Source organism: Macrobrachium rosenbergii, chromosome 55, assembly GCF_040412425.1.
Source record: "Macrobrachium rosenbergii isolate ZJJX-2024 chromosome 55, ASM4041242v1, whole genome shotgun sequence".
NCBI classification, from domain to species: Eukaryota; Metazoa; Arthropoda; class Malacostraca; order Decapoda; family Palaemonidae; genus Macrobrachium; species Macrobrachium rosenbergii.
In genome coordinates this window covers 41,807,803-41,829,972 of record NC_089795.1, presented here as the reverse complement: position 1 = coordinate 41,829,972, position 22,170 = coordinate 41,807,803, and the positions used below count along the sequence as shown (strand labels likewise).

Sequence of the window (22,170 nt, the reverse complement as noted above, 5' to 3'; positions counted from 1 at the left end):
ATTTAATTTCCCTATCTATTCTACACCACAACATCCACAGCAGAATTATCTGCAGTAATAAGATCAGCTATTAAAATGACTAATGATATACTATTACAGAAATATAATTTTTAGCAGTATAGAAGTGCTTTAGAAACCTTCCAATGTTGTACCTCAGAAAGTACCCTTGCACAACAGATTAAATTTTTACTCTAGAAATTGTATGGAGGTAGTAAATGTATAGAAATCTGTTGGATTCCTGTCCATGAAGGTAAAGGAAATGAAGAAGCTGATACAGCTGCCAAAGCTGTAACTACTATGACAAGATCACATTCAGACACTCCCATTGATTATATAACCTCTCCAGAACCCATTATAATCAGTAAATGGAAAAGAATATGGAGCAGTGAACATGATAATAAAAAAAAAAAAAAAATTAAGTCCAGTATTGGAATATGGAATTCATTATATCAAAAGGGCAAACTCATAAGTGATTTTGTCATGTGACCCACGGATGGTTGATGAATAGCCCACCTTATACAGTTCCTGTATGTACAGACTGTAGAGTAACACTTACAGTTAAACAGTTTTTTTGTGAATGTTCAAAATATAATTGACAGCAATTGTCAAGCTTTGGAAACTAATCAGTTGAAAGAAATTTTATCAGGTGTTCCATCGTTTTCAGTTAACCCATTTATAAGATTTTTAAGGGACTAATTTATTAAATAGAAATCTAAATTCAATAAAGACAAATCATTTGGTCCAGCCTTATAAGAGCTAATTAAATTAGCCCAATGGCCTGGTTGAAGTACCTTATAATAGTAAAGATCTAAGTTTAGTAGGACAGTGCTCTAACAGTTGTGGCATCACATATGCTGGACCTTATATGTGCTTACAGAAGTCCTTCCATTGCTTTCATACTTGACCAGGAAGCTGGCATATCTAGGTGTGTAGAACACAATCACTCCAGTTCATCAAAGAGTCTATCTAATTACTCAGTCTATATAGAAGACAAAGGTTACATTCTTGTAGGAACAAGTTGCTATAACCAACCCCATATTCATCAGTGTTACAGAAAGAGAAAGAGATGCCAACAGTTGATTGAATTTGTGGATACCCCACCCTCTCACTTGCTTACTACTTAACTACCTTGTTACCAAACTTCAGTGAATCCACCAGCTTTCACTGAAGGTATAGCCATATAAAAGACCAAAGGCTTGTATATGTAGGGAAATGCAAATTGTCATGAATTTGTAGTTTTTCTGTATCTTGTGCACCAAATATTTTAGCATTTGACCTTCTTAAGTGGTTGTTTACATTATTTTTTTTTGTAACTTTTCAGGCTGCCTGTGGTAGTGCCACTATAAGTTGGCCATTGCCGTCCAGTAAGAGATCTCTCTCTAAACCCAGACGTACCACAAAAGCACCAAAGAGAAAGAGGAGAAAAGTTACTAGAAAAGGGAAGGCTAAGAAAAGGAAGAGCACTACCAGAAAGCGCAGAACTGCCAAAACTAGGAAAACTAAGGGTACAAAAACACGTAAAACAAGGAAGACTACGAAACGGAAGGGCAAAGTCAAGAGAAAAAGGAAGGTAAGCCAACGTTTTATTGTTTTTAAAAGTATGAATGAATAGGTATCTTCAGTAGGAAAGTATTACTTAGTAAATGTAATTATTTGACAGAAGGAAGTGATTTTTGTTAGCCTCACAAGTAGTCTGTGACTTATGTAGACTTAGGAAGTCAACTTTTGTATGAAATTCTAAAGAATGAATGAATAATGTAGGTGCTACTCAGGATTGTTTGCTAAATAAGATTATTTATACTGTATTTAATAAGTAGTTTAAGAAAACCACTCAAGTCACAGTTGTAGACTTACCATAGGACCACCATGCAAAGAATGCAGTATGCTCTTACAGAAGGGGTGGAAATCAAAGCAAGAATAAATTGAAGTTGCACAGCTCTGTGGTTAGGGACCAAAGGTTAAGGTTGAAATAAGTAAAAAAACACAAAGGACAAATGTAGCCTTGTGGGTCACAGGGCCACCATAAAAAACCTTTGCTGGTGTTAACTATGGGCTACTCAAGGTACACTGTTGGTAGTTAACCCCTGTAGAGAATGATAAAAATGTTCAACTAAGGGAATTCTTAGGTACAGAAAAATTATAGAGAAGTAGAAATTTTTTTAAGTAAATAAGAAGATATCTGAAAGAACAGCTCAAACTTTAAGTATACTAATAACATATACATGCTAAAATCCCATGTTAACTAAATACTGTACAAAGTGCATCCTAAAATTGTCTTCATCATCATCACAGTAATACATCAAATATTCGCAAGGTTAGGTTCCAGAACCTGTTGCTTCTCAGAAGGAATTGCAAGTGTTTGGTAGAGTCATTAAAAATGCTAATAAATGCTTATTTCATAAAACTTACCAAGTAATTACAGCTATACATAAAAGTTCCAGGAAAATTCAATATACTTTTATTTAAGGAAATTCAAACATCATTTTTCTACATATCTACTATCTAACTCTATACACTTTTTCAAGGCGCTGTTTCCACCTCTGCAACCCTTCTTTGTAGAAATTTGGGGCCTTTCTATTAAACCATGTTGAAACTGCATGTTTAGCAGCATCAAAGATTCAAACCGGACTCCTCTTAAGTGTTCCTTGAGTTTTGGGAACAGGAAAAAATCTGAAGGAGCAAGATCAGGACTATAGGAGGATGTGGAAGAGTTTCCCACCTAAATTTCCGTAGGACTTCTTGCAACCCTTGATGAATGTGCTGGAGCGTTATCATGATGGAACAAAATTCTTTGTTGCAACTTTCCTCGAAAATGCAGTCTTCAGTTTTGCAAAACACCTTTGTAGTAGTTCTCGGTGATTGTTTTTTGTCCTTCAAGGAAATCAATCAAAATCACTCCTTTGGAGTCCCAAAACACTGTTGCCATAACCTTCTGGGCAGATCTCGCCACTTTGAACTTCACTGGTGCAGCTGAACCTCTTGAACCATTGCTTTGATTGAATTTTACTTTCTGGGTCATATTGATGGATCCAAGTTTCATCTCCAGTAACAATCCGGTCAAAAACTCTGATTCATTTGATTCAATCTTCGTTAAAACTGCAAGAGAAAGTTCAGCTCTTTGATGCAGTTGGTCTTATTTTTTTCGCTTTTGGGACCCAACGTGCTGAAAGTTTACTCAAACCAAGATTTTCATTTAAAATTGAAAATGCGAACCATGGAGATCCCAGTTTCATTAGCTATCATATCGATAGTAATCCGACGATCTCCATCCACTAGATTCTGCACCAAAGCCACAATTCTTTCATTTTTGCAGTTGATGATCTTCCCTCTCTTGTTGTCTTTGAGGTTTCCCGACCATCCTTAAATTATCCAATCATGATTTAGATGGAGAAGAATTCCATAAACTTGTTGCAAAGCTTCAATAATTTTTCCTGGTTTCTAAGCTTGTTTTGATGTTAGCTCATCTCAAAATTTTTATTTTCCATGGGTTCAAGTTCCTTTTGAAGCAGATTTAACACTTCATTTATAAAGAGGATGACTGAAAACAAGTCTATATGGATTAATCACAGATAATTGTTTACAAGTATTTGGGTTGTTTCATTCCTGTGTAAATACATCATTCAACAATTTTTCCTGGAACTTTTTGACTTACCCTCGTAGTTTCTAACTCACGCGGCAGCCTTTATTTAAAAAATCATGGCAGCACTTCGATAGTTTAGTGTAGGTGACAAGGCCCGCCCACTAGTGGGAGTACTGGAAACAACTTATCAGAAAACCTCTTTCTGTTTCTGCCGTGCTCCTGAGTAAAATTGAGGGTTTGCTGCAGCTTTTGTTTACTGATTTTCGGTTGTATGGCTGAATTTCAGTGAAGTATTATCATTATTTGAGTAGCCTTCAAGCTTTAATAGCTTTCAGGATAATTTTGTTGTAGTTTTTTGTTATTATGTCTGATTCAGGTTCACCTAGTTTTGCTGTTGTAGCAAAAGTTGCAAAACAGATTAATCAAGTCTTCATATGATTCTCATACAATTTGCAGTAAATGTAGTGGGCAGAAATATAATAGGGAAAAAACTTGTGCTAAATCCAATGATTAGCAGAGTAGAAGGTACTTAATCTGAACTAGACAAGTTAGAGAAGGATAGGAAAAGGAAAGCGGCCCCTAGAGCCTAGAAATGAGCCTCCGTTAGCCTAGTATTCTACCCTACCTTAGGTTGGAAGATAGTTCTGCTATTCCTTCTTCCCCTCTTCCTAATTTTTCTCCTGCTACTAGCCCTCTTGCTTTTAATCCACCTACTCCCACGCCTGGCTCCCTCACTTCCGAACCCATTGCCATTGCCAGTTTAGAGTCTAGGTTTCTCAAGAAAATTATCCTACTAGTGAATGCAGTGGCGGAGTTAGGTGCATCACTTAAGTTGTTTATTGGAAAACGTATTCAGACAGCGCCACCTCCTGCAAAATAAGAAGTGATAGTGTTGTGCAAGTGGAGGAGGTGGCTTCTCGTCCTGCCGGCTCTCCTAGTTGGTCTCTGTCCTGCTCCCCTAAACTTGGAGAAGACATGCCGGAAGTCCAAGGGAGGCTGGTGGGGTTTGCCCAGGGGTTGCTGCCCCCTCAGTTGAACCTGTTCCATGAATATCCCAGGTATTGGCAGACAGCCACTGGGAAGGTGTCTTGACAGGAGAAAGTGTTATGCAAGTGGAGGAGGTGGTTTCTTGTCCCTTTGGTTTCTCCTAGACGAAGGTCTCTGTCATGCTGCCCTAAGTCTGGGAGAAGACATGCTGGAAGTGCAAGGGAGGACTGTGGGGTTTACCCACAGGTAGCTGCCCCCTCAGTTGAACCTGTTGCATGAATATCCCAGGCTTCAACAGACAGCTGCTGGAAAGGCGTCTTGGATGTGCACCAGTTGTCATCCGACTCTCAAGACTCCAGCCCAGACTTGGAAGCGCCAAAAGCGCTTTCTAGATTCGTCTCATCCATTGAAGAGGCATGCAGGTGATGCTGGCGCTCTTCTCCAGTGTCCAGTTAGCTGTTTAAGGAGCCGGACACAGTCCTCAACCTTCCTGCAGTGCATGGGACAGTCCGGAGTATTTCTCTCCTGAGTGTATTTCTGTTGGGCGCCAGTATTTGGCTCCCAAGCGCCCAACGATCCCTCTCAGGCGCTCGTTGTCTTTGTTCAAGTGCTCATCTCCTCAAGCATCCGTAGCCTGTTTCTGAGTGCTCAGTGCCAGTTGCCAAGTGCCCGGTGCCTGCTTCCGAGCACCCGGCGCCCACTTCCAAGCACCCAGCGCCAGATGCCCAGCACCAACTCTTCAGTATCAATCTACTGCTCAGAGCACCACACGCCCGTTTCCGACCGCGGATCCCCTAGTCTCTGCAGCTCTCCTTCAGTATTTGCGGGCGAGCTTTCCATCCCATTTTTGGCTCCATCTAGCCCTAGGTCTCACCTACCTTGACCTTCCTGATGAGCCATCCAGATGACAGACCTAGGCTCCCCACAATGGTGCTTTCCTTCCCTTCTAGGGAGGCACTCAAGGAGATTGCAGTCTGGTTTTCTGTTAAGAGGGAGCAAGGTAGGGCTTCCTTTGTCTCTCCTCCCTTGCACTTACTTTGTAGGAGGTTTCTTTCCTACACCACCAGGGAAGCTCCTTCCCAACGCTCGTGTTTTCGTCAGCAAAAATTATGCTTTTCGTCAGCCGAACTTGACTTCCTTGTCAAAGACCCCTTTGAGTTGTTTGAAGCTTTCAGTTTCTTGGACTGGATGGTGAGAGCGCTAGCCAAGAAGATTGAAGATTGCATGATTTAGGTGGAGACTTTGCCTTGGACTGGCTAGGAGTCCTTTCTTGTGCAGACAAGACCATCAGGGATGGCTCTCTTGAACCTGTGGCTCTTCTCTTTATGGGTTTTGAAGAAAAGAGATTTTTTTGGTGCTCCCATTCCACTAAAGGTGTCACGCAGGCCCAGAAGTCAGACCTCCAATAGAAGTCAACTTGGGTCTTCTGGGGCATTCGTCCAAATGCCCCAAGGATTCGTCTGCGTTTGTTCCTAAGACAGTCTCTCCTCCAGCAACATCCCTTTCATGGGAGTAAGCTCAAGTCCAGTCTAGGACTTGCTCCAATGTCCACTTTTCGGGCAGAACTATCTAGAGGGCCTCAAGCCCTTGGCCAAGAAATGAGGAAGTCCTCCATGCACAAGTGGGGGCCAGTCTTCTTGAGTTTTGGGAGAAGTGGAGTATCAGAGGGACAGAACAGTGGATTGTCAAGGTTCTGAGGGAGGGTTACTCATTCTGTTCATGGAGACCCCCTTTTGGTTCCTTCTCCTATCATTTTGACAGCCTTCTCAAGAGGCTGGGAAAAACTTGCGGCCCTTTCAGGAGGAGGTCTCCTCTGTCTTTCAAAAATGAGCCACTGAAGAAGTCGAGGACATATTCTCTTTGTCCGACAGATGAAGTTCAGATGGAGACAAACCAGTCAGTCTGTTCATCCATTCACCAAGGTGATTGGATGATAACCTTGGATATGTAGGACGCATGCTTCCACTTCCCCATCCACCTGGACTCCAGGAAGTATCTAAATCGGGGTGCCCTGCGCCACCTGAGTGCCCGATGCCAGCTCCCAAGCGCCCAGCGCCAGCTAAATCCTCCAAGTTCGGGCTCTTTGCTTTGGCCTCTATGGCACCTCAAGTGTTCACTGAAGTCCTCGCTCCAATAGCTAAATGACTTCATTTAACCCCTTAAAGGACCAATTTTTTAACAGTGTCAAAAAGATTCCAGTTATTTTATTTAATTAATTGAAAATATAAGTTCTTTAGACACTATACTTCTTAATTTCAATATAAAATTATGATTATTTTATGTAAAATACTGAATTTTAGAAATTCAGTATGACCTTTTTATGGTCATTAGTGAGTTATCTCGTACAAATACCTATTTTGGTCTATCACAAGATATCTCGTATGCTTAGTTTTAGTAATTTTGTCTAAAATGACAAATAAAACAGCCAGACTTACCTAAAAACAGTTGAAAAGAAGAAATAAAACAAACAGATTTTCAAAGTCACCACTGGAGAGCTAGTAATTGTGTGTACTCGCATAAAAGAAAAAAAATTGTACTCAATGTATCACAAAATAGACTAACAAAAGACACAACATCAACGTAATAAATCAATAATATAACATATAAACAGTCTAAGATGTCAAATAAAACAACCTGACTGAAACAGATTACCAAAAAAAAAAAAAAAAAAAAGACCAGGCTGACCATTGAAGTGCTACTAATGACGCATAGTCGGCACAAAAAAACCAGACGTCATTCTTGATAACCCACGACTTTCAGCAGCAAGTACCACTGCCAGACGTATGTTATAGCGTGAGATATCTCGAAGAAGCCTTAAAACAACACTGTATTAAAAGACATCTCGTATTAGTCTTATATTAGCATTGAATTTTTTACAAGTTATCTTGTGGTAAGTCCAAAATGTTGAGAACACTGATCACAAGATATCTCGGGTTAGTCTAGTAAGGGGTTAATAGGCATAAATGTCCGTCTGTATCTGGATGATTTGCCTCTTCGATCCCCTTTGAGGGAAAAGTCCACAAAGGACTTGAACATCTTCTTCAGGAACTGGGAATTATCATCTACCTTTAGAAGTCCCAGTTGGCCCTGTTGCAAGAGTGCCTCTATTTGGGGCGAGTCTCAACTCTCGGACTTTTCAGGCTTTTCTGTCTGCCAAGAGAATCGCCAGCTGCCTTCAGACGGTCCACAAATTTCTTGCCCCTTCATCTTGCTCGGCCCATCAGTGGATGAGCCTACTGAGGACTCTGTTGTCCATCAAGACGTTTGTCAAGTTAGGCAAGCTTCTCATGAGAGTCTTGCAATTCTTCCTCAAGGCCAACTGGGACAGAGAAACGCAGCCAGACATCTACGCATTTCCCATCAAGATGGACCAGCATGGTGGTGGTCCAAACGTAGACTTTCAGAAAGAGAGTCCTAGAGTTCTATTCAGACTCCTTGGTTCTAGGTTGGGGAGTCCTCTTTGGGAAGCGGAAAGTTTCCAGGACATGGTTGCCAGAAGAACAGAACCTTCACAGAAAGCTGAAAGCATTTCACTTAAGGATTCAGTGCTTCACGACTCTAGTTCACAACAAGACTGTGGTAGCCCATTCTGACAATACCACACCCCTAACGTAGGTACAAAAGTGAGCGGCGCTCACTCATTCCCTCTCTGCCAGACAGCAAGAGACCTACTGTGGACAAATAAAATGAGTGAATCTAGTCACTTGATTTATTCAGGGAAAACTAAATATTCTCGCGGATGAACTGAGCCGTCGGAGAGTAGGTCCTTCTCACCTAGTGGACCTTGGATCCCCTGGTCTGTCGGAATCTGCGATACTTTGGGGTAGGCTGACATTGGACCTGTTTGCCACCTCAAGGAATCATCGCCTCCCTCTCAGAGCGTAAGCATTTTTCAAGATGCACTGCAGAGGCTATTGCAAGATGCAGGTGTTGTTTTCCTGGTCACATCTTCCAGGCTAAATGGGGAAGTTTCTGAAGCTGGTGTGTCTGACTCAACGTCTCTCCTCCTGAGATGTCTGTGACCCAAATTGCGGGTTTCGTTCTTTATTCGAGGAAATCTTGGAATCTATCATCCTCTACCACTTATGGGTATCAAGCTGTGTTTAGCTCAGCGTTTAAACACCGGGGTCCTGAATCTTGCATCAATCCCAGATCTTAATGACTGCGTCAAGTCCTTTTGATACGTCTAAGCAAAGAAAGGAAGATCCGGTCTCCTGGAACCTAGACATAGTATCGAAGTGGCTGACAGGTCCCTCTTTTGAACCCCTTCGTTCTCTTCTCGGAGAAACCTTACTCTGAAGACTCTCTCTGCCTCATGGCCTTGGCTACTGCTAACATATTAGCGAGTTCCAAGCCATTAAGACCTTAATGGATACTGTGGCTCTGAGGAAGAAGAGAGTTCTTTTTCCTACTAGAGCCTTAAGGTATTCCTGAACAGGACTGAGAAGATCAGAGGATCATCCAGTAACCTCAGGTGCTTTGTCAATAATCCGTCTCGCCCTCTGACTAAGAACACATTGTCCCTCTTCGTCAAAGACTTGATTTCTGAGGCGCACTCTCAGATTCAGGAGGACATTTGCCTACCTTTGAAGTGAAAACTCTTGATGTCAGGGCAGTCTCTACCTTATTAGCTTTCAGGCACATATGTCCCTCACTCAGATGGAAACTTGAGTAAATGTATTTAATGTGTGCATGTGTTCTAGTGTGGAAACATATACCTTTTATGTATTTTTAGTTTCATTATTCATCATTTAGTACCAGTGCTTAGCCTATGGCTTAGACCTGGGACTCCATTTTATTTTAATCCTTTGGGCCAGCCCTATGAGAGCTGTTAATCAGCTCAGTGGTCTGGTTAAACTATTTTAATAATAATAACGGCCCTCACTTCCATTCTGCAGTCAACCTACTGGAAGTGCGAACCGATCTCTGCATCTCAGTATTTGAAAGAAGTTGAAACAGTGTTTGAAAATTGCAGTACCTTGGGGCCGTAACCAGTGGCTGGCATTGTATTATGGGAGGAAGCATGGGAATCTCTTTTCTCCTACTATCTCTTAGCCTTGGAGTAAGGTATCAAATGTTCTGCAGCCAGGGGGTACAATGTACCTGGAGTACCCACCAGTCTCAGTGGATGGGTTGTGGTGTTTTCAGTGTAGGTGAAAGGATTGTCTGGTGGTTTTTTTCTTTATACTGGTACTGCACCAAGGGCAAGGCACTTATGTATGCTTTGCCAGCGATCAGGCCTATCCTCGCAGCAGAGCTCCCACTTACGTAGAAGCGACCCGCGGCTCAACCGCCAGGCCACTACAGGTTAAGATGGGCACCGACCAGAGGCAGTATTCACCTGCAGTAGCTCTCTTACCACGTAAGGAAATGACAAGTATTGTTTCAGTGCTAGCAATTTATCTGTTTCAAAGTTATTACCATGCCTTAATGTTTTGGAACAGAATATGTCCATGTATTGCACCTCCATTCAATGTGGGATTCAGCCATGTAATTTTCATAATAAAATTAAGTTTCATATATACTTAGCAAGTAATTATAGAATCAGAGCCCAATAAAATTAAGTTTCATATATACTTAGCAAGTAATTACAGAATCAGAGCCCACCCTTTCTCCCCAACTCATAGACATAAGGGTACAAACATAATGAGGTTTTCTGCTAAATTGTTTCCAGTACTCCCGTTAGTGGGCGGCGCTTGTCACCTACACTAACTATCAAAGTGCTACCGTGATATTTTAAATGAAGGCTGTCGCACGAGTTAGAAACTACTGCATAGCTATGTAATTACTTGGTAAGTATATGTGAAACCTAATTTTATGAAAATATCATTTTCATAGAGTTTAAACCCTAAATATGACACAAATCATGCTCCCAAAGCACTTTAATTTCATTTAAAAATTGGCTTAATACATTACCCTTAAAAAAAGAAATAAATGGTATTTGCCATACTAGCACATTTACAGTATGGTACACTAATGTTACCGCTATACTGATTCATTGGCTTATAAACTAAATGACTGTCATTTTCTTTGTCATTGTCAGGAAGGTATACTAGGTAAACTTCATGTCATAGAAGTCATAGCCTATAACAAAGGTACAACTCAATAAAATAAAGAAAGCATGTACATAATGTACATAGAGGGTACAGTTATTCAATCCATTTAAAATTACGTAAAGACATAAAGAGAAATAAGACATAAAAATGTGTGTGCACTAACTACGAGAGAGAGAGAGAGAGAGAGAGAGAGAGAGAGATATGCACATTAAAAATATTCAATACACTCATGCACTAGTGACAGTACGTACACAAAACATCAGAGCTACAAGCCAATCAACAACAAGGGAAGCTGGTACCCTGCTGTGTGATTGGCTACTTCCAACCCTTCCAGCCAAAAGCTTGTTGTCATGGAGCCTACCCTGCTGTGTGCTTGGCTACTTCCAACCCTTCCAGCCAATAGCGTGTCGTCACGGAGTTTTCTTAAACTATGGGACATATAGCAATATTACAGTAAAATATCTTTAACAGGATTAAAATTATAGAGTTATGAACCACTCTTGGGTTCATCAGGTTCTTTTAAAACAAAAATATCGGGACTGAGAAAAGACTGGCAGAAATTGGGGCAAACAAAGGAGGAAGGAGGCAAACAAAATCAAAAGGTGGCCTTAAAACTAATTTATTTACAAAATTTACAGTTTATACAAATGAGTCAGGTTCACAAAAATATCATCACTAAAAATGGTTCTGTAGCAAAATTTAACATTTACTATCCAAAATGCATCAGTATCAAAAGTAAATAGTTACACTGAAAAATGAGTCAGCAGTAAAGCAAAACTTATTAAAAAATGAATCAACATCAAAATTACACACTTAATAAAAAATGAGTCAGCTTTAAAACAAAACACTTATTCATAATGAGTTAGCAACAAAATTAAATACTTATCCACAACAAATCAGCGACAAAATTAAATTCTTATTCAACATGAAACAGCAGCAAAACTAAACAGTTACATCCAAAATGAGTCAGCATGAAAATTAAGTCGTTACTCCACATTATTCAAAATAATACACATTTCATGAGCAGCGTAATATATTATGTTAAACAGTTAGTAAATAAATAAACATATGACCTCAGTAATTATAATAACCACAGCAGGGTTAACAAACACAACCACAACTGCATTAACAAATACAGACAGCAGACCAAACCGTGGCAGTTACACTGGCCAGCTACCGAAACTGATACAACAGTAGAAATCATTGAAAATATCAACACAGGTAAGCTGCCACGACAGATACATGCTGCTAACAGGGACAAAGCCACACACAGACGAACTCAGGGGAGTTGTCGAGACAGCCACTTGCTGCCAACGGACGAAGCCACACACAGACGAACTCAGGGGAGTTGTTGAGACAGCCACTTGCTGCCAACGGATGAAGCCACACAGATGAGGTTGCTCTAAAGGATGTGGGTCCAGAAGAAGTCGTCTATCCAAAACAGACTCTCGGGTAATCATACTTGCTGCTGCTCCAAAAATGACTCCCAGGTAAGCATACCTGCTGTTGCTACCCATCCGCTGACTCCTCGCTGCTATGAACCTGACTGACGAAGTCAGACACCATCCGACAGACGTCATCTCACCTAAACAAGAAACAGGAAGAGGATAACAGGTATAACGACCATACCAAAAGAACAATCGGCAAACGATTGTCCCAGCTAAACTACTGTTAAACCTGACAACCTCCCTATTCACGTTCTCACGATTTGCGGGCTCACGTATTCACGGATTTCTCTGTGGAACGTATCTACCCATTATTCACGGAAAATTCGCCCATTCGCGATATTTTCACTGAGAAATATTCACTAATTGCTGTATTATAATTTTCATGACTAAATGCACTTTTTGTGGTAAAACAACTAAAATACTCAGGTATAAGTATTTTTAGAGGGTTTTTCTGGTGTTTAAACTATCAAAATAGGCAGTTCTAAGTGTTTTTGGGGGGTTTTAAGTCTTCGTGGATTTTAGCTATTGGCAGGGGGGTGCGGTACGCATCCCCTGTGAATACGGGGGGTTTACTGAGAGAGAGAGAGAGAGAGAGAGAGAGTAGGGGTAACTGAGGTATGTTTACATTGGTAAACAAACAAATTGAGAAACAGCTGTTTTGTGATTTTGAGGGATTTGACTTTAACATAAAGTATGCTAGTTTACCTTTGTATCATATTTATGTACAAAATTAAAAATACAAATTTTTCTTAACGATTATACACTTAAAGCATGAAAACTTGTAAATTACTTCAGAAATTAAGCATAAAGACTTTTGCAGGGTTTTTCGAGGATTTCGCAAATTTTGCAATCTCTGAAAAACTCACGAATGCAAATTAATTAGGTTGCGATGAAAATTTTGGGAATCTTGAATTTGCAAAACCCGAAACACGTATGGTATTACTGTATCTGTATGATAATGTCAAACGATATTGTATAAGGGAACTTATGGAAATCTTTAACAATGGAGGCTTGCTAATCTGAACCATTTATAACTCGAGTCCTGGCAAATTTCTTTTCATTCAAGGAACCTACATAGTATAAAGTGATAGTGATAATTTTTTTATTAAGAAATGATACAGTCTGACCTCTTATATCTGGCACTCCGTGGTCCGGCAACTCCCATAATCCGGGATGTTTTTGAATCAGCCACCATTAGTTTCTGAGCGGCTACGAGGATGGTGCCACTTGTTTCAGTTTTTGGAATTTTTCGGATTTTGAAACTGAAGCTTGCTCCGTAAATACACAAGTACAGTTTATTTCCAACGAAAAAATTCCGTGAAACTCAAAAATATACAGCACACAAAAGACCCGTAATTTGTGTATATACTCATAACATCCGATTTCCTGTATCATGGAATCATTAAAATTTTGTCCAACAAGATGATTTCATTGTATACATAGTGTATAGTGAGAGATGTATTTTCAGTGGATTACACTAGGGTAGGCTTTCTATGCCTGTTCTCAGTTTTGGTAGATACCATTGATAGTGCATGTTATATCTGAGTTAGCTCTTAACTAATAATAAGCCTAGAAGGAAAAGTTTGTTAGGTTTAAATGCAAACTTTCATATATTAAATCAGGCTTACCAACTTGCGACTTGTCTGAGATTCATTACTATTTCTTATAATTAACAACCACTTACTACTGCATGCAAGACACTGGGCATAAACAACAGCAAGTACAGTATTGACGTAAACAATCAAATCAAGAAACAGTCATTTACCAATGTCAGTTACCATAACTAACACATGTTTATTAAGGGTTGAATTACAATTGTCAGCTTGTTAAAAATGTGCTAATTTCAGTGGTGTCTTCTATAAATAGAAATAAGATAAATCTTTATTAATCCTTCATGCAATGGAGAGGAAAGTGTTATGAAAGTATGCCACTAAATTTACAGTTGTAGCTGTGGCTGAAGAAACAAATAATGTGCAGGCCACAAAACGTTTTGGAAGAGACAAAAGCAATATCCAATACTGGCAAAATCATTTCTTGACTTCATTTAAACCCAGCTTTGATAATTTACAAAAAATAAAATCTCCAAAATGCATTTCATTTAGCAACTAATAGATGTGATGATGTAGGTTAAAATGCAATCAGCTAATGATTTTAAGAATGTAAACATAGCCAGAAAGCAAATGGCGCCGGATAGCTGTGTACATAAATTGTATGATATGACAATATATAAATTATAATTTAATAATATGACAATAGTGAATGAAATATAATTGCACACAGTATGTAAAACAACATTTATTTGGGATGAATCTTACCTGTTGTTAAAATTAGCTTATATCTCTGTGCCGATAGGCGAGTCGGCATTCAAACAAAAGATTGAATGGTGCCCGGATGACTATTTATTACACCTGTTCTCCACCAGTCGTGTTTCAAATTTTTTAGTTTGTCAGAATTCTTGTTGCTGCCATTGTGTATAGGTACTTGTTGTATTTCATGGTTGTTGGCTTCTATCACAGTACTGTACATGCAGTCCCTGGTTATAGGCAGGGTTCCATTCCAATGGCGTGACGATGAGTGAAAATCGCTGATAACTGAAAATCGGCGATTTTCGGTGCTAATCGGCACCAATAACTGGAGATCAGCGCTTCTGTTAAGTATGTATCAGTGCCATTACCTGATTATCGGCACCGATAAGCGGAAATCGGAGCTGAAAATCGCAGATTTCCATCACTAGACAAATCCTGTATAACCGGATCACCAATAACTGAGCCTACCAATAACTGGGGATTGCCTGTACATTTATTTTTCCGAGGATGCCTCCACTGGAATCAAGGCTAAGAACGTCAGGTTCTGTAGGAATGATTACTGTGTTGGGAGGATGTTGATTTTGTAAGAGATACACACTGTTTACGCTGGCTGCAATGGTATAAAGTGTGATCTTGAGAATAGATTGGAGGAAGTAGGGATTTTCAAAGGACTTTCTGCTTAATTCGTTAGTATAAGAAGAGAAGGGAAGCAGATAGACTGCAAAAACAATTAGTTAGGCCAAATTATCAACCTGTCATTTCTCCCCTTCTCCAGGTCCTTCATCTGTAGTTATCCATAGTTTAGGCTTTTCCTTTGCTAATGCTTTAGTTAGTACTGAGGCTTCCTCTTTAAGCTCCGCCTTCCACTTCTCTTTTGGTTCAGGAAAAGCGTATTGAGAATTTAGAACACGACGTAAACCGTATTTTGGTCAGTACAAGGTATGTCTGAATTGGTTAGGGAACTGGTCCAGGTCCCCCATAGTGTGTGATAATTTTCGCGTTCCCTTACAAGAGGTAAGGTGTTGGTGCCCTCGCCCGTTTGTAGCCTGATCCCAAGACTGGCCTGCAACAGTTGAAAGAGTCCACTGCCAGAGAACTGGGTTGGTTCTTGGGAGGATGTGGTTCTGCCTCTCCATTTTTCATGCTCGTAGTCGTGTATACAGTAATGCATTAGCCGAAAGATTGCTTTGGTAAACGATAGTCTTTTCTACTTATGTGACTTCTGCCGTCATCAGTGCCTAGTCTGAGGGTGTTAGTACCGATAAGACTAATTATATAGGTATTGACAATTTTATTGAAAATAATGTGTCTGTAGCAAGCTTTACTTAATTCTGATGTTATGTCAACTCAGTCGATTGTTTAACCAATCTCTCTGCTAGCCTATTCCTCTTTCTCTGTCGAAATGCACTTGTTCTTTTTTTTACATACTTTTTCTTTGGCTATCGGCAATTCTCTGACTTCTTCCTCGATTAATGTTTCTCTTTCCAAATCTATCATGGTTACAGTATCTTCTGTTGTTTCCAAGCTAGGTATTGTTCTAGGTACGTAGCTTTCTAAGGATGTGTTGTATGGGAATGCACTCAAGTATGTTGACTCGTTTTCATAATTCCTCTTCCTCCCACCTCCCAACTTTTCCCATTTTGTTTTGGTACCTTGTTTTCTTTCACTCAGCAGATTCGCTTGAGACTGTTTCCCTTTCATAGAGTCGTGGATGTGATGCAGGTACTTGGCTGCTGTCACCCCCTGTTGCCAGGTGTTGCTTCCTGTTGCCAGCTGTCTCCTCCTGTCGCCCTCTGGCGGAAGAAAAGTTTGAATCAGAGGATCTTTGGTTTGATTGACAATTGCTGGAGCAGTGCACTTTGCTGTATCCTTATTTAGTTGAGGAAAGAGGCCACACAGAGAATAGGTCTCGCTTGTCTTTGAGTAATTAGGGGCCCTTTAAACTCTTAAGGGAAGGGCTAAATATACAGTATATCAAACACATCCCAGACCAGGCAGACTTTAAGGTTGGCCAATTTAAGAAAAAAATGTCAGTTGAAAGTGGAAAATATGCAAATGCACATGGTGTAAGAAAAAAATTTACAAATTTTTCGCTACCCTCCAAGGGAAGTTGAAATTGACTTTTTACAACCCTGTGTGGGCCCTCTTTAACAAGACACTTGTAAAAATATGCTAATTGTACTAAGTTATACGTTTTTTCTAATGATTTATTTTGTTTTATTTTGTAAAATTATTACAGGTCACACAGTATCATACAGATACGAACTAAAATCAGTAACAAAATCTGAGTATATTTGTTGTAAAATATTTACAAGATTTACTGAGATGGGGAGATCCAGTAACTTTTTGTGAGGTATACGTGTTTTTTCTAATATTTCTTTGCACTTTTCTTTGCAAAATTACAATAATAGCTGACATACTATCATAAAAGATAAGAACTAAAACCAACAGCAATCCCTTGGTATATTTATGAGCAAATACATAAAAAGATGTCAAGGGATAGAAAGGGCCAATACATTCCTCCATCAAGTCTCAACAAACTAATCCCCCCTCTGTCCTGTGCTGAGCTACACAGTTGCCATAAGTCATTTGAAGTGCTGTAAACATATTTCCCTCTAAATTCATCCGAATCGTATGCTGCGTAATATTAATACTCATATGAGTTAGCCCGTCCATCACTCAAAACCTGTTAAAGATACTCATCTAATGATGCCTGTCCATTTGGAGAAGAGAACCCAAGCTTTCTCCTTCACATGTTTCACAAGTTTTCTTGTACTTGGTCACACAAAGCACCCTTTAGGTCTGCTGGGCTTGTCCTTTGGTTTTTATGAAGTTGTGGAGCAGCACCTCTTGCGATACAGGCACTTAATCGGCACCTAAACTGTTCTGGGTAGAAGATTGGGTTTCTCTTCTCTTTCCTGTGCAGAGATGAATTCAAGACTGACAAGTACTTTGGACATGCTGAAACAGTCTCAGTTTAGATTGTTGAAGTTTTTCTTTTATTGAACTTTTTTCTCAGTATGTTACCTCTTCTCAGCGTCAGCTTAGAGAGGTTGAGGCGCCAGCTTAGTGTGTTTTTAGTGCCAGCTTAGGGAGTTTGTGAAGCCAACTTTAAGGGTTTATGGAGCCAGTGGGGAGTTTAGCGAGGAAGAGTGTTAGTTTTAACTCCTGTCCTATGCTGCAGGCTAATGTTCTCATGCTTATACTAAATCAGTTTGGAAGAAGTGAGAGCACCTAAGCTATTTTTTACCTTTCATGGATAAGTTCAGCCCCAGGTTCTGGTAGATGGCCAATTGCAAGTCTCCTGGTATGCTTGGAGAGACTTTGGACTGGAATGTTACATGGTGGAGGCAGTGAAGGAGAGTTTTGATTTCTTTTAAGTTACCCTCCACTGGTTTAGTCTCCTATAGCTGCTCTTTTGTCTTCTCCAGCTGAAGTTTCTGACTTTTTAGTAGGAGGTTGTAAATTAGAGAGAATGAAATGGACCAGGCACTAATTCACTGGGATTTTACCTCTGACTTTTTCTTAGCTCTATAAACAACTTGAGAATGGCAGCCATTGTTGGAAACATTGAGACTGAATAACTTATGTGTCTGTGACCATGCTTTTTGGTTTTTCCAGCATGGTTTTAGTGACTTTCCAAGAGAACAATCAGATGTTTTGGTGGACGTGCAGGAGACATTTTTCTCATACCTGTGCACCCTCTGTCACGCAAGTTCCCTCCAGGTGTACAGTAAACCCCTCGTATTCGTGGTCTCTCAATTCGCGGACTCACCTATTCGCAGATTTCTCTATGGAACTATATATACACATTATTCACTGAAAATTCACCCATTCATGGTATTTTTCACTGAGAAATATTCACTAATTAGTGTATTTTCATGTCATTTTCATGACTAAATGGACTTTTTGTGATAAAATTATTAAAATACTGAGGTAGTGTTCGAGTTAAGATAATTCGCCTTACAATAACTCAGTTTTGCAATGTGGTAAGCAATTAATACCAATACGACAATATTTATAAAATATTTTTAAATTTCATGTGGGTGCAAGCAGCAGCATACAATTGGGCAGCGAGACAGACCAAATTACAATAGACCAACTTCTTTCCCTCCATCTCTTTATCCCATCTTCTAGTTAAAAAAGTAAAAGAGAATGATAAAAGTATTGTCAGTAACGTAATATGCTTGCGTAAATGCAATGTGTACAGCCATAAACAACCGACCGAGAAACTTGTTTTGCTTATCACCGAATCGGATAACAACAGCCGTTTTGCTTGTATTTCAATCATCGTATGGTAATACACAATTACCATAGTTATAGTACAATTGAAGTTAAGTAGAATAGGACTGATGTATTTTTACATTATACCCTTATTCGGTATGGATAAAAGACCGTCAAGGAAATATACTGCTGAATTTAAGCTGCAAGTTGTAGTTGAAGCTGAGAAAACAATGTTCAAGCTGCTAATGACTATAAATTATCGTGCATCTGCAACATGGATGAAACTCGACCGCAATTAAAATTTGAGAGAAAGTACTGGGCATGAAAGAACACATTACTGCTATTTTTATGCTGATAAATGATAAATACGTAAAGCTCATATTATGGTGAAATCAAGTGAAAATAGCGAACGGAATCTTGATTTTTTTTTTTACACAAAACAAAGACCCCCAAACGGCCATTGTCATCTATTAACAAAAAAAAATAGCTAAATTAATTTCACAGTGAGATGTGTTTAAGTTATATTTCAACTTTAAACACTTCATATAATAAAAAATAACCTTGCCCCATTTAAATAGAGTATCTAGGGATTCATTTACACTAACTAGAAGCAAGAAAAGTGCTCTGAACCAAGTTAATAAAGTGAAATAAACTTACTGAATAGTTTATAATATAAAAGCAATGTAAGAATATATAAAATGTTATTGGATACAGTGAATTAAGGCATAACATTTTAAAAGATCCATGGAAAAGATGCATATTCGTTATGTTGATGTTTGTATAATACAATATATGAATATAGAGTACAGTGTAATGTAGGCTACGCTGTCGTATGTGTATACGATATACCATAGCATAGGCTAAGCTAATTCTTGTTTGTTATTCAGTTTCTCTTTGAATTATCATAAGTCATTCTGCATGAACCTCCAGAATTAACTGATATTAATAATTACTATACCGTGTATGTATAGAGTATACTTTATAGTGTAGGCTAGGCTATCATATATGTATACATGGTACTGAGTACCCTAGTGTAGGCTAGGTATATTCGAGATACCTTTTTTCCAACAAATGATGGTTTCTTTTGGAACCTAACCCCATTGTAAGTAGGATAATACCTGTATAAGCATTTTTATTTATTTATTTAATTTATTATTTTTTTTTTAAGTTAAGTATACCTTAGTTTTACCAGACCGCTGAGCTGATTAACAGCTCTCCAGCCCATCGAGTGACAGTCCGAAGCTCTACCGACTCACCCAACGAAGGGCTATTTTGTGTTTGAACTATCAAAATAGGCAGTTTTAAGTGTTTTTAGAAGGGTTTTAAGTATTCGTGGGTTTTAGCTATTCGTGGGGGAGTGTGGTACTCATCCCCCATGAATACAACCGGTTTACTGTGTTTACAGAGAGGTATTGCTGCCCAAGGCACTTTGTTTGGGCTCATATACAGTGCCTGTATAAGTATTCACAGGGAATTTGTTGCCCATAGGTGGATGGTGTCGATTTTTAGGAGCAAGAAATCTTTTCTGTTAAGTTACTGGTTCAAGTTGGCTAACTCTGTCGATAGTATTTCAAAGGCCAAGGATGTGTTGCTTCACCTGGCTCAGTCTGTGCATTATGATTTTCAGTCGACTTCCCAAACTTCTCCTCATTTGTATCTAGTGATGTGGGTATGATACTTGAAATTTTCAGGCTTTTCTGTCAGAAGACAAATAGACACTTGCTTCTTGAAGAATTTTAGCCCTAAAGGAAGCTTCCTAAGTGGTAAGGGCTTTCTTTGTTAGGAAACATGGCCTTACTGGGGATTTTGTCAGAATAATCAAGCTAATGTTCATTAAATTTATAATTCAGGACCATCATTGTTGCCAGGTCCTGTAGAAGGGACTCTGTAACTAAGAGTTAACCATTTTATTCTTAAACCAACGTCCAGGTTTTGTCTTTTCCCTCTGTCATGTAACACGAAACAAAGAATTTTGGGTACAGTAGTGTCATTACACTTACATACAATGTAGAATGATGAACACTACACCAGGTAAAACCATCATAGATGCCTAGCAGGTTTATCCCTGGTCAGAAACAAAGTAATAGTGGAAAGTTTGCTTCTTTGAGTGAAATAAACATGATATTGGTTTGATAATTCATTCTGTGGATTAATGCAGCACAGAAGTGTAATTTGGTTTTGCCTGTTCGCTACCTTAAGTATGTAGAATCGTGTTTGAAAACAGTAAAGCCCTTAGTCCGCTACTGGTAGCGGGTAGTCTTTTCCTGAACTGAAGAAAGAGCAATCCTTTAGTCTCTCTGTTTTAAGTCCCGAGTTTTAATATTTTGGGGAGCAGGAAGGTACATGTATTGCATAGGAGCTTATATCATAAAGGTATTTATTTTTAGTGACTGTCATTTTATAGGGCTTTTGGACCCAGGCGCAGGGTCCCTTCATGCTGCTTCTGTTTCATTCTGACTGATTGAAGCGGTTTTCTCTGCAAGGCTGCTCTTTGCTGCACACATACGAGAGCCTTGCTCCCTGAATGGAATCCAGTTCTGCTGGTAGTAAGATCCAGAAAGGATTCCAGATCAGGTAAGAATGTTTTGGGTTTTATGCAAAAAACTTTTAGCTGGATTGGCTGAGCAGATTTTGTCTAGCTGCACTACCCACCATCCTCTTCTCAATTTGGGAATGAGCTAACCTTAACAATAGGTAAAATTTGTCCCAAATAACATAAATTTTCATTATAAAATTTATTTTTTTGGATACTTACCTACTGTTAAAATAGACCCCACCCAGCCTCCCCACAACTTAGTGGTCTGTCAGGGAGAATTCTGATGAGAGCTAAAACATGCAAAACACACTTGTTGGAGAACATGTGTACTAGACAGTCATCTGGGCAACCATTCAATCTTTTGTCTGAATACCGACTCACCTGTTGGCTCGGAGATATAAGCTAACTTTAACAATAGGTAAGTATCCAACTAATAAATCTTATTATGAAAATTTATATTTATTAAAATTATTTTTACAGTGGACCCCTGCTATATCGCCCATAACCATTCGCAGCTTCAGTCAGTCATGGATTTTTCCATGGAACATACAGTATATCCAAATATATTGCTGAAAATAAACTAATTTACGGATTTTTTTCTAAGGCAGTACAGGAAATTCCTCGTATTCGCAGTCACAATTCGCGGACTAACCTATTCGCGGATTTCTCTATGGAACCTATATATGCATTATTTGCTGAAAATTCACCCATTCACAGTATTTTTAACTGAGAAATATGCACTAAATAATGTACTGTACTGTATTTTCATGGCTAAATGCACTTTTTGTGATAAAACTATTAAAATACTCAGGTACCCAGGTAGTGCTCGAGTTACAATAATTCGCCTTACAATAATTCGATTTTGTGATGGGGTAAGCAATTGATACCAATACAACAATATTTATAAAATATTTTTAAATTTCGCGTGGCCACAGACAGCAGCGTACAATCATGCAGCGAGAGAGATCAAATTACAATAGACCAACTTCTTCTCCTTCATCTTTTACCCCATCTTTTAGGGAAAAAAGTAAAA

The 22,170-nt window shown here is 39.2% G+C and overlaps 1 protein-coding gene across 1 annotated transcript in view; it reads left to right on the top strand.

The window, feature by feature from the left end:
• Positions 1 to 22,170, top strand: part of LOC136835178 (PHD and RING finger domain-containing protein 1) — a 150,524-nt gene that overhangs the window by 19,655 nt on the left and 108,699 nt on the right. Inside the window, exon 7 of the mRNA XM_067098397.1 lies at positions 1,322 to 1,570. Within this exon, the coding sequence (XP_066954498.1) occupies positions 1,322 to 1,570 (249 nt within the window). The remainder of the gene's footprint in view (positions 1 to 1,321; positions 1,571 to 22,170) is intronic.